Consider the following 13,284-nt stretch of genomic DNA (forward strand, 5'->3'; position numbering starts at 1 on the left):
GGGAGGGAATGAGGGAACTGGATAATTGAGTATAAAGTTTCAGTTGTGCAGAATGACAAAAGTCCAGAAATTGCAGAGCAATATTGTGGTGCTTTGAATATGCTTGGCCCACAGGAAGTGCTACTATGGTCAACAAGGTGTTGCCTTGTTGGAGGAAGTGCATCACTGTGAAGGTGGGCTTTGAAGTTGTATATGCTCAAGCTCTACCCAGTGGGGAAGAGATCCTCCTAGCTGCCTAAGGAAGATAGTCTTCTAGATGCCTTCCAACAAGATGTAGAACTCTTGGCTCCTCCAGCACCATAACTGTCTGCACGTTGCCATGCTCCTAACCATGATGATGATGGACTAAATCTCTGAACCTGTAAGCCAGCCTCGATTAAATGTTTTCTTTTATAAAAGTTGCCTTAGTCATTGTTTCTCTTCACAGCAATAAAACCCTAACTAAGACAAATATAAATCTACTTAGCACTATATTAAGTCTGACTTAGAAGTATATGTTCTAGCCCGGGTAGCACGTTTTGTTTTTTTTTTTCTTAAGCACAATTTTAAAAACTAAGGTGAAATTTATAAAAACTCAATGAACTTGTGTATCAAGTAGACATAACTAGATATATAGAATTTAAGTAATTTCACTCTAGGAGATACTCTACACAATAAACCACAGAGAAGTAAGCATATTAGTAACAACGATGTTTTGAACGATTGTAGCAACTGAATGACAAATTGAATAAGAACAGATTTCTGTTGAGGGAAGTACTATCTCTGATTCAGTCATAACAAGAGTAGAATATTGACAACATGGTACACAACACAGAAGTAACTGAAGTAAGCAGACACTGAAGTCCACAGCATGGCTGCATTCTTATAGACTAGAACAGGACTGAGACAAAGCAAAGACTGGAGGGAAAATGGGGAGGTACTGCTCAATAGGTTCAAAGTCATGACTATAAAGTCCTGTGGGTGCACTTTATCTTACTCAAAACATTTTAAATGAAGTTGACATTGTGTGACTGAGTATATAGCCCAGTCATAAAGTGAGGGCCTGACTTTGACCCTCAGGGCCACACTAAAGAAAACTGTCAGGTGTGGTGGTACAGACTTGTAGTCCCAGTGCTGAGGAGGTAGAGATAGGCAGATCCCTGGGATTCACTGGCCAGCCTACATGTTGAGCTCCAGCTATTGAGAGACCCGGCTTTCTAAAAAAGGTGGATGCATTGTAAGTACACACACATGCACGGTTGCCTGAGCTTTTATGTGTACTTAGTGTAAATATGCAAAGAATCAAGCCAGGCAACACATTTCATAGAGACGAGTAGTGACTTTATTATCAGAAATTCCATTATATTTGTAGCTCATTACAAAAAAATTTTCAATCAAAATATTAACTTTTTTACCAAGTAAAACCTAGCCTTCTCTTTGACTTCTGAAAATCATACTTTGATCCTTGACTGTTATAAAAAGGGAGCTGGACGCCAGTGACATCATTTGCCTGATAGCTTGGTCTTATCCCACCTCTGCCTACAAAGGGTGGTCCACGTCCACCTCCCACTCCTTCCTGCACAGCTTTTACCATAGGGTAGGTGTATTTCTTTGTTGATTCAGATTCAAAATTAATTACTTCTCTGGCATACTTCTCAAATTCTTTCTCCTTCTCAACTGCAAGGGCTTCAGTAAGTCTCCAATAATTTAAGTCTTCTTCCTTCAATTGTTTTGAATTAAACTTATTTAGGGCCTATTGGGAAGAAAAATAAATTTTTATATTGGTCAAAAACATGTTTTCCAAATATCTGTGTAATTTTAAGATGTAGTTGAAATTTTATAAACTCATATTTTACAAATATGCTACTCATTAATTCTTTTATGCTTCTAAGAATATACTCAAAGTATAGATTAAATATTTAAACTCATAGCTTCATGGGATACCCAGTTAAACAACATAACAAAATTAAAAGCATAAATAAAATTTAGGTAAAATTCAAGCAGCTATAAATATAATATCTTTCAATCATTTACATATGTGATCTTTGGTAAGTTAAAAGACATAATTATTGTTCCAGTCCATCAACACAAAATCAAGGCAACATGGAATACTTTGCCACCAGTTACATCCCATTTCCCAGGAATGTGAAGCTAGAACACTGAGTGACATCAATCTATGAAAATGTATTAGAACTGAAAGTATTAGGCAATCTCCCAAATACTTTACTTTAGACTTTGTCTCAATGTTACATTAATTTATATTGGAAGAGATGTTTTAATGGTTTTTCTGTGAAATTTTGATTAATAGATTTCAACTTTATATTTGTAACATAAGAAGTGCTGAATTTATAAGTTGTTTTTCCTGTATATGAATATATTTACTATCTATGAAAATATTTTAACAACCTAAAATTTTAAAATAAGATCTGATCATTTCTACTAATTGAAACTTATGAGGGAAAGACACAAGTATATCAATTTGAAATACCAAACTTTTTATCACTGAGTTCTAAAAGTAAGGCTTATGTTCTGTTTGCTGAATTGGCAATAAAATATCCAGAGTCTTAAAAAAAATTAGTATCCAATAAAAGCAGAAGTCAGAAGAATTTAAACAATCTCACCAGTGGGCAATAAGCTAAAATGAGATGTCCTTGTTTGCATATCAGAAGGAGAATGAGGAGGAGGAGGAGAAGATAATTTTTAAATAGTGCTTGGCACATAGTAGACACTGCGTTATGAGTACACTGTACAGGCTGAAGTTGGGGCTCAGCAGTTAAGTGCATTGGCTGCTCTTCCAGAGGCCATGGATCATGGTTCAGTTACAAGCACCCACATGGTAGCTCACAACCATCTGTAACTAGTTCCAAGGGATTCAATTCCCTCTTCTGGTCTCCATAGGCACGTGTGTGTGTGTGTGTGTGTGTGTGTGTGTGTGTGTCCAAAAATAGGAGAACAATTGAAAAAGATAGCCAACATCAACTTTGGACCTAAACACACACACACACACACACACACACACACACACACACACACACACTTCTTTTTTTTTTCTAAAATAATCTGGGCCTATAGGCCTAGCTACTTAGGTAGTTAAAAGAGGACTATTTGAACCCAGGAGTGAAGATCAGGTTGGGCACCATAGTGATGATAATGATAATAATAATATGAGTAGAATAGAAAACGATGATATGATTTCTCAATATGTGCAGAAATACATAATAAAATTCAACAGTCATATTGAAATTTTCAACAAATTAGGAATGCAGAGAGTTAGCTGATAAGATATCTACCAAAAAGCTATAGGAAGTATCGTGTCTGTTTTAGTCACTTCTCTAGTGCTGTAAAAGCGACGTCATGACCAGTATCATGTCTGTTTGTTACTTCTCTAGTCCTGTAAAAGTGACGTCATGACCAGTACCATGTCTGTTTGTTACTTCTCTAGTCCTGTAAAAGTGACATCATGACCAGTACCGTGTCTGTTTTAGTTACTTCTCTAGTCCTGTAAGAGTGACGTCATGACCAAGAAGACTTTACTGGGTTTACTGGGACTCACACCACCACGTCTAAGACCATGGCCGCAGCAAACAGAAATGGTACTGAAGGGTTTGAGTCGGACCCACAGCAGGCAGAACAAAGAGTGGTAATGGTGCAGGCTACTGAGACCTCAAAGAGCCATGAGACTGGAGAGATGGCTCAGTAGTTAAAAGTACATATTGTTCTGCAGAAGACCTGAGTTTGATTCCCAGTACCCGCATCAGGTGACTCACAATTTCCTGTTACTCCAATCAGCAATAATAATAAATATTTTTAAAAGTCCACCTCGAGTGGCACACCTTCTCCAACAAGGCCAGACCAATTCATCCTTCTTGAATAGCATCACCAGTTGGGGACCAAGTATTCAAACTTACAGAGCCTACGGGAGCCATTCTCATTCAAACTACCACAATGTATCACTGGTAAAAAGAACTATTTGCAGATGATATGACAGTATACTTAAATGACCCCAAAAATTCCAACAGAGAACTCCTAAACCTGATAAACAACTTCAGCAAAGTGGCTGGATATAAAATTAACTCAAACAAATCAGTAGCCTTCCTCTACTCAAAGGATAAAAAGGCTAAGAAAGAAATTAGGGAAACGACACCCTAGTTACAATAAATAATAAACACAGTAGTCACAAATAACATAAAATACCTTGGAGTGACTCTAACCAAGCACATGAAAGATCTGTATGACATGAACTTCAAGTCTCTGAAGAAAGAAGATCCCAGAAGATGGAAAGACCTCCCATGCTCATGGATTGGCAGGATTAATACAGTAAAAATGGCCATCTTGCTGAAAGCAATCTAAAGATTCAATGCAATCCCCATCAAAATTCCAACTCAGTTCTTCACAGAGTTATAAAGAGCAATTTGTAAATTCATTTGGAATAACAAAACACCCAGGTGAGCAAAAACTATTTTCAACAATAAAAAAAACTTCTGGGGGAATCACCATCTCTGATCTCAAGCTGTATTACAGAGCAATCATGATTTAAAAAAAAAACTATCTGGTATTGGTATAGAGACAGGCAGGTAGATCAGTGGAATAGAATTGAAGACCCAGAAATGAACCCACACACCTATGATCACTTGATCTTTGACAAAGGAGATAAAACCATCCAGTGGAAAAAAGACAGCATTTTCAACAAATGGTGCTGGTTCAACTTGCAGTCAGCATGTAGAAGAATGCAAATTGATCCACTCTTATTGCCTTGTACAAAGCTCAAGTCCAAGAGGACTTCCACATAAAACCAGATACACTGAAACTAATAGAAGAAAAAAGGGGTAAGAGCCTCAAACACATGGGTACAGAGGGAAATTTCCTGAACAAAACACCAATGGCTTATGCTCTAAAATCAAGAATTGACAAGTGGGACATCATACAACTGCAAAGCTTCTGTAAGGCAAAGGACACTGTCATTAGAACAAAATGGCAACCAAGAGATTGCGGAAAGATCTTTACCAATCCTACATCTGATAGAGGGCTAATATCCAAAATATACAAAGAACTCAAGAAGTTAAACTCCAGAGAATCAAATAACCCTATTAAAAATGGGGAATAGAGCTAAACAAAGAATTCTCAACTGAGAAATACAGAATGGCTGAGAAGCACCTAAAGAAATGTTCAACATCCTTAGTCATCAGAGAAGTGCAAGTCAAAACAACCCTGAGATTCCACTTCACATCACTCAGAATGGCTAAGATCAAAAACTCAGGTGACAGCAGATGCTGGTGAGGATGCGGAGAAAGAGGAACACTCCTCCATTGTTGTTGGGATTGCAAGCTGGTACAAGCGTTCTGGAAATCAATCGTAGGTTCCTCAGAAACTTGGACATAGTACTACCTGAGGACTCAGCTATACCACTCCTGGGCATATACCCAAAATATGCTCCAACATGTAACATGCTCCACTATGTTCATAGCAGCCTTATTTATAATAGTCGGAAGCTGGAAAGAACCCAGATATCCATCAACAGAGAAATGGATACAGAAAATGTGGTACATCTACACAATGGAGTACTACTCAGCTATCAAAAACAGTGACTTCATGAAATTTTTAGGCAAATGGATGGAACTAGAAAATATCTTCCTGAGTGAGTTAACCCAGTCACAAAAAAACACACATGGTATGTACTCACTGATAAGTAGATATTACCTCAAAAGATCAAAATTCCCAAGATACGATTTATAGCCCACATGAAGCTCAAAAAGAAGAAAGACAAAAGTGTGGATACTTCAGTACTTCTTAGAAGGGGAACAAAATACAGGAGAAAATCTGTTGCTGTAAAAATATAAAAAATAAAAGGCTGTCTTTTACCCACTCTAGGTCCGGCACCGCAGTGCCCCAAGATATCTGCTGGATATCTTAATTCTCAGTCAGCAAAGCCTCTCACCTGCTCTGCTCCATCCCACATAACACTGCCAAAGGCCTCTCTCTGAGCCTGGCAGCAATCTCTCTACCTATGCAGTTCCCAAGGCAGGTTTCCATGCCAGAAACACACATCCCAACTCTGTGGCGGCCCAGACCAGTCGCTGCACACTCTCTTACACTTAAATCACTACATGAAAGAACACACGACACAATAACCTTCAGCCCAAATGATAAGATATAATTGCCCACCTAAACATACAAAGCCCAATACACATCCATCCCTTAGGAACATTTGTAACAACCTGTAAAGGTACAGGGTGGAATCTTAACGTCACCTGCCATATTGTCCTGCTACAACTTCTCTCCCTCTCCCTCCTGTCTCTTCCTCCTTTCTGTTCCAGTCTCCTCCTCTTCCTTCAAACTTTTCTCCCGCCCATCCTTCCTTCCTTCTCCTCCAATGACAGACCTCCCACCTGATACATCAAATCTAAGGTATCAGACACCTTGTTCTGGTTTCTGTAGGCACTCTCATCCATGTGGTACACACACACACACACACACACACACACACACACATTCACACTCACACAGGCACATAAACTCTCACACACTCACTCACATTCACATACACTCTCACACACTCTCACACACACACTCACATACACATTAAAATAGTAAGGTGGAGAACAATCAAGGAAGATGCCCAATATTGTCCTCTCATGTGCATGTGCACGCACACACCACACACCCCTCAGCAATGAGGAAAAAATGCAGGGTAGGGAGATATAGCTCAGGCAGTAAGGTGCTTTCTGTGCAAACAGAAAAACTGAGTTGGATCCCCAGAACTCATAAAAACCTAGGCAACATGGTGTGTTCTTCTAATCCTAGCTATGGAACAGTAAAATCAGGCTGAGACTTGGGACTTGTTAACCTAATTGATAAAGGCCATGTCCCATTGAGAGATCCTGTCTCAAACCACGTGAAGGGCTCTGAAAGAACGAAACCCAAGGCTGGCCTCTGGTCTTCACATGCATATGCATGTTCACCTACGTGCATATGCATGTGCGCGCACACACACACACACACACACACACACACACCTTCATATACACTAAGAAAATAAATCAAGGGTGCTGGAAATAAGATTCAGTGGTTAAAGAGCACTCTACTCTTCCAGGGTTCAATTCCCAGCACCCACAAGATTACCTGTCTGTAACTCTAGTTTCAGGGGATCTGACACCCTCACACAGAAATGTATGCAGGCAAAACACCAATGCACATAAAATAAAAGTAAATAAGTGGGAAAAAAGAAAAAATCAAAATAACTGTCAACAGGTTTGAATAGATACTTTGCAAAGAAATCAGTGTCCAACAAAGGATACACATGAGAGCCCATGCTGTGTCTGAATCATCCTGAGTATTTACTAAGCATAACAAGCTCTAAATAAAGATAAAGGGCAGGAGAGATGGCTCGGTGGTTAAGAGCACCGACTGTTCTTCCAGAGGTCCTGAGTTCAGTTCCCAGCAACCACATGGTGGCTCACAACCATCTGTAATGAGATCTGATACCCTCTTCTGGTGTGTCTGAGGACAGTGACAGTGTACTCATATAATTAAAATACATAAATCTTAAAAAAAAAAAAAGCCTAGAATGAGAGCTGTGCAGAGTAGATGCAGTCCGGAATGAATGCATACTGTTGCCGTGAGCACAGACATGTCAAGGACCCAATGCCTCATGGAGGGGGAGAGCCTTCCCCGAGTCCAAGTGTGGATGTTGAGTGTGTGTGCAGTAAATGCCCATGGCACCTTCGTCCTCCTGGATGCTTACAGCCTGAGAATGCTTCCCTACAGAGACTCCCTACCAAGATGAACTAAAGCCTGAGTCCTAATTCGGCTGTATGTAATACCCCGCCTCCTGTTGGAGCTGTATGTATAAACCTGCCTCCTCACTTCCGATGGATGGAATAGACAGGCTGAGTGCGTCTTCATCAGAGTGCACAGCCCACCGGATCCCTGCTATTCCATATGCACAGCTCGTGTTTCTTCTTTTCTGATGCCCCACTTAGGTCAGCCCCTAAGCCATCATGGTAGAGAATCCCAGAGCAGAGATCCTAAAGCTAATTCACACTTTCACTATGTTTTTATTGTGACACCGTAACGATCATTAATTCCTGTCTGGTGAAGGAAACCACTTAAGAGAAAGAAAACCAAAATGAGGTCTCCATTACATGTTCACTTTAAAAATCCTGTGAAAAGGGGTTGGGGATTTAGCTCAGTGGTAGAGCGCTTGCCTAGCAAGCGCAAGGCCCTGGGTTTGGTCACCAGCTCCAAAAAAAAAAAAAAAAAAAAAGGAAGAAAAAAAAATCCTGTGAAAGTGAGAAGACTTACAATTTGGTGAATGTGAGCGTCTTGAACTTCCAGTTTCTCTTTGTTAGCTTTGAGTTTTTTCTCCTTTTCAAGCTCCTGGAACATCTTATCTGCCTTCAAGACAGCCTGCAATTCTTCCTTAGACTCTATTTTCCTTTGTTTTTCTTCTTCCTCTTTATTTTTCATCTAGATGTTTAATGGCAATGGGAAAAAATAAAATAAGTTTTAGCAACCAGTTTTCATTAAAAAGGAGTCAGAATGCTTCAAGCACAGAGCCAGGAGCAGAGAGAGGAACAGGTGGCTGTTAGTTTGTTTTTCTCTCTTGAATAGCAGAGACATACTTAGTGAAGGTGTAAGGAGAGTAATAGACCGCTGTCTTTGGTTAAGAACAGCACACAGAGTTGTGGGCCGTAACGCACGCCTGTAATCCCAGCGGTGGAGATGAGGAAACAGAGACAGGAAGATCATGAGATAGCGTGGAGCCTGGACCCATTTTCTAGGATTAAGAAATACAAAAAGGTAATCAGGTAACTCATGTGGCTTTTCTTAAAACATTTAAAGAAACATAAAAAGCAATCCTGTCACTTTAAATGGTTCTGAAGAAGAATTTATTGCTTTGTATCCATAAATAGCTTGGCAGAGGGGAGGTGTGATGATTTGTATATGCTCAGCCCAGGGAGTAGCACTATTAGGAGGTGTGGCCTTGTTGGAGTAGGTGTGTCCCTATGGGCATAGGCTTTAAGACCCTCCTCCTGGTGTCCTGAAGCCAGTCTTCTCCTAGCTGCCTTTAGAACAAGAGGTGGAACTCTCAGCTCCTCCTGCACCTTTGCCTGCCTAGACTCTGCCATGCTCCTGCCTTGATGATAATGAACTGAACCTCTGAACCTTTAAGCCAGCCCCAATTAAATGTTGTCCTTTATAAGAGTTGCTTTGGTCATGGTGTCTGTTCATTAGCAGTAAAACCCTAACTAAGACAAGAGGTGAAGGGTGTGCAGGAGAAATGACTCAGCAGTTAAGAGAAGTGGCTGCTCTTCCAGGGGTTCCAGGTTTGGTTTCCAGCACCCACAAAGCAGCTCATAACCCTCTGTAACTCCAGTTCCAGATGATACAATATGGCTTTCGTGGGGATCAGGCACACACATGATGCACAGATATACATGAAGGCAAAACATACATATAAACTAATAAAACAAATAAATTAAACAAATACCTTTAAGTAATACCTTGTGTGTAACTAACTGATGGTTATACTATCTATGGTATAAAAATAAAGGTTGGTATTTGGCAACCAGTGAATACTGGGCACTGGGCCTCTAGCGTCTGCAGACCAGAGTCTCAGAAGTCAGCACAGGAGCCAAGCCTCAGCTCCACCCTGAGGGACTGGATTCTTGGTTTTACAGTGTCTGAGGTCATTCTGGTTGCAGAATTCTGATTTCTGAGGTTGCAGCAGTCACTGCAGGACCTGAAGTCTCTGTCACCATGGTCCCAGAGGTCATGTGGTCCCGTAACTGTAAGCACATCCCAGTATAGAAGACAGACAAGCTTCACTGGGCTTGACGTTGGTATCCTGCCTCCAGCAGCTGCGCAGACTCCAAGGTATGAGTGGTCGGGACTTGACTCCAACTGGTCACCCTGGTGCTGAGTGCAGCCCTACCCTGGCTCATGTGGTCACATAGCCAAGACAGGCCCACTTCAGCAACTCAGGCAATATTCAGCATCAGCTTTCACCAGTTCCACTAGCTGAACTTTGAGATATGACTCACAAAAAACCAGAATATCCTAATAGGCTCAGAATAGAAGGAATTAAAAAAAAATCCACTTCAACAGATGTATAAGCATAACAAAGCAGCACAGGCACACAGAGTATACACGGGAAATATGCATCCATCGCCCACCGAGTAACCAACTAACCAACTAACCAACCAACTAGCTAACCAGCTAACTGCTGTAGTGTGTGGTCTCTACTACCCCACTTTAAGCTCCAGGAGGACTGCACTATCAGCCCCACCCAGGTTCCCTTGGATCCTTGGATGAAACACACACACACACACACACACACACACACACACACACACACACACACACAAACATTAACTTAATTTTCAGCCTGCCTATGGGTCAATTGCTGGGGCGTCTACTCTCCAGTGGCTAGCATGGCCTTCCCAATACTCTGAGCTCAGCACCCAAAACTGCCCTCAGCCTTAGTTGCATTTTTAATCTCCATCTGGGGAAATGGCCTATTGCTACTCCTCCCAACATCTCACATGGCTGGTCACCTTTTCTCCATCTGAAGCAAGGCAAAAATCCTCCTCTCTCCCCTGAATCTACTAGCTTGCCTATGGGGGCTGGGAGGTCCTGCCTATTCCTCAGAGCTCATTGACCACTAGTATCTTTATTGATGTAACAAGAACCAATTGGGGAACAGATCTTAGCATCAGAACCACACCCTACAACTGCCTACAAGGGAGTCAAAACTTAATGAGAGCTTAAATATCTGAGAAATAATTTAGTCTTATGTTCAAAAGAATTAATGACCCTATAAAAGAGTCGAAAAGATGTACGAATTATAGAAACCTGTCCAGGACCTTGACAAGACAGTCCCCAAAGTCAACATAACAAAAAATTAGTGGCAAAAGTTCAAATTGTAGAAGAAAAATTTGGCAAGGAGATTAAAACATTGAAAAAAATCAAACAGAAATACTGAAGATGAAGAATGGTCAATAAATTAAAACCACTACAGACACCATTAATACCACTCAAGTACATATATATGCAAAAAAAAACCCTAATTTCAGGGTTGGAGGACAAAGGTGAGAGAATACTCCAACAAAAATATATTCAGGAAAAAATTAATTTATATACTTGAGAATTCCTGGTATAAAAGAAGGAACAGAGTTAAAAATGGAATAGACAGACTACTTAATAAAATCATAGTGGAAAACTTTGCAAACTTACAGAGAGAAGTAGGTATCCCAGCAGAAGGCATATGGAACTCCACAAAGACAGGAGCAGGGAAGAAACTCTCCATGACATACTGTAGTTAGGATGTCAAAAATACCGAGTAAAGAAACACTCCTAAAACCAGCATGAGGAGACATCAACTCACACACAAAGGCACAAATACCCGGGTTACTCTAGACTCTCCATCAGCAACCACAAGAACCAAAGGTTTTACGACAAAGACAAAATAAAGAACTACATATGGCCTCTAAGAAACACACATAGCTAGAAAAAATACCTCAAGATTTAATATCAAAGGATGGGAAAAATGACCAGACAAACAAAATGTAAGCAAGCAGGCACAGCCAGTACTCTATCAGACTGGGTAAGCTAACTAGAAGGGGCTGGAGAGATGGTCCCGAGGTCCTGAGTTCAAGTCCCAGCAACCACATGGTGGCTCACAACCATCTGTAATGGGATCTGGGACTTTCTTCTGGCTATGCAGGCATATGTGCAGACAGAATATTTTATATATAAAATAAATAAATTTATAAATAATAAAAATGTAAAAAACTAATTAGAAGAAATAAAGGGGGCACTAATATTAATAAAAGAAATAATTCATCAAAAGGATATAACAGGGGATGGAGAGATGGTTCAGTGATTAAGGCACTGATTGTTCTTCCAGAGGACCTAGGTTCAGACCCCAGCACCCACATGGCAGCTAACAACTGTCTGTAACTCCAAGATCTGACACTCACATAGACATACATGCAGGCAAAAGCATTATTGCATATAAAATAAAGGTAAATACATTTTTAAGAAAAGAAGATATGACAATTATAATTTTCCTGAACCAAATATTAGGACCCCCTAACTTCATTAAAAAAAAGCGTTAGAACATTAAAAACCACATAGGTCTTGACACAATAATAGTGGGGACTTCAGTACTTCACTCTCATACTTAGATCGTTCTTCCAAACTCCCAAGTAAAGGAGCTTCAGAGCTAAAATATACATGGGTGAGCTGGATTAATAGATATGTGCAGAATACTTCACACAACAGAAAGGAGTACACACTTTTCTCAGCACATGGGACTTTCTCCAAAATCAGAGGACACAAGCCAGGTTCCAACAAATGAAGAAAACTGAGACAATTCCTTATATCTTATCAGGTCATAAGACATTAAAACTAGAAATTCACAATAAGCTATAGAAACCACAAACTAAACAAGACAGTTTTGAATGAACAGTAGGTCATCCAATAAATCTGAGAGGAAATTTAAAAATTCCCAGAGATAAGTGATAACACACTCCATCAGAGCCTTTGGAAGGCAGCAAAGGGAGTCACAAGAAAGTTTATAGCAACAAGTGCTCTGAGAGCTATCAACTAAGCACCCTAATGATGAACCTCAAGTTCTTAAAACACACGTGTCAAGTCCCAAGCACAGTAGGTGGTAAAGGATTAATAAAGATTAGCATTTGGTTAATAAAATACAGACTTAAAGACTAATTAATACACAAAGTCAAATAGTTGGTTCCTTGAAAATGCTATGCAAACTGACAGACCTTAGAAGGGAGCAATGAATAAAACTAGAGATAAAAGGGTGTCATTTTAAAAGGGGAACAAGAAAACCCTTGGCAGGGAATAGGGAGGCAAAGTTTAGAACAGAGGCAGAAGGAACACCCATTTAGAGCCTGCCCCACATGTGGCCCATACATATACAGCCACCCAATTAGATAAGATGGATGAAGCAAAGAAGTGCAGGCTGACAGGAACCGGATGTAGATCTCTCCTGAGAGACACACCCAGAATACAGCAAATACATAGGCGAATGCCAGCAGCAATCCACTGAACTGAGATCGGGACCCCCGTTGAAGGAATCAGAGAAAGGTCTGGAAGAGCTTGAAGGGGCTCGAGACCTCATATGAACAATGCCAAGCAACCAGAGCTTCCAGGGACTAAGCCCAAAGACTATACATGGACTGACCCTGGACTCTGACCTCATAGGTAGCAATGAATATCCTAGTAAGATCACCAGTGGAAGGGGAAGCCCTGGGTCCTGCTAAGAGTGAACCCCCAGTG

General features: G+C 40.4%; 1 protein-coding gene across 2 annotated transcripts in view; it reads right to left on the bottom strand.

Annotated features, from left to right (window-relative positions):
- Positions 1 to 1,390: 1,390 nt before the first annotated feature.
- Cfap210 (cilia and flagella associated protein 210) overlaps positions 1,391 to 13,284 on the bottom strand; it is a 34,141-nt gene continuing 22,247 nt past the window's right edge. Inside the window, exons 8-9 of one of the 2 annotated variants that reach the window (NM_001127486.1) lie at positions 8,281 to 8,445; positions 1,391 to 1,732 (exon numbers count right to left, since the gene is read on the bottom strand). In NM_001127486.1, coding sequence (NP_001120958.1) covers positions 1,391 to 1,732; positions 8,281 to 8,445 — 507 coding nt within the window. Of the gene's footprint in view, positions 1,733 to 8,280; positions 8,446 to 13,284 lie in introns of those variants that run through there. The other variant, XM_039104845.2, reaches the window with a different exon arrangement.

The sequence above is a fragment of the Rattus norvegicus genome, chromosome 3, assembly GCF_036323735.1.
Source record: "Rattus norvegicus strain BN/NHsdMcwi chromosome 3, GRCr8, whole genome shotgun sequence".
Classification (NCBI taxonomy): domain Eukaryota; kingdom Metazoa; phylum Chordata; class Mammalia; order Rodentia; family Muridae; genus Rattus; species Rattus norvegicus.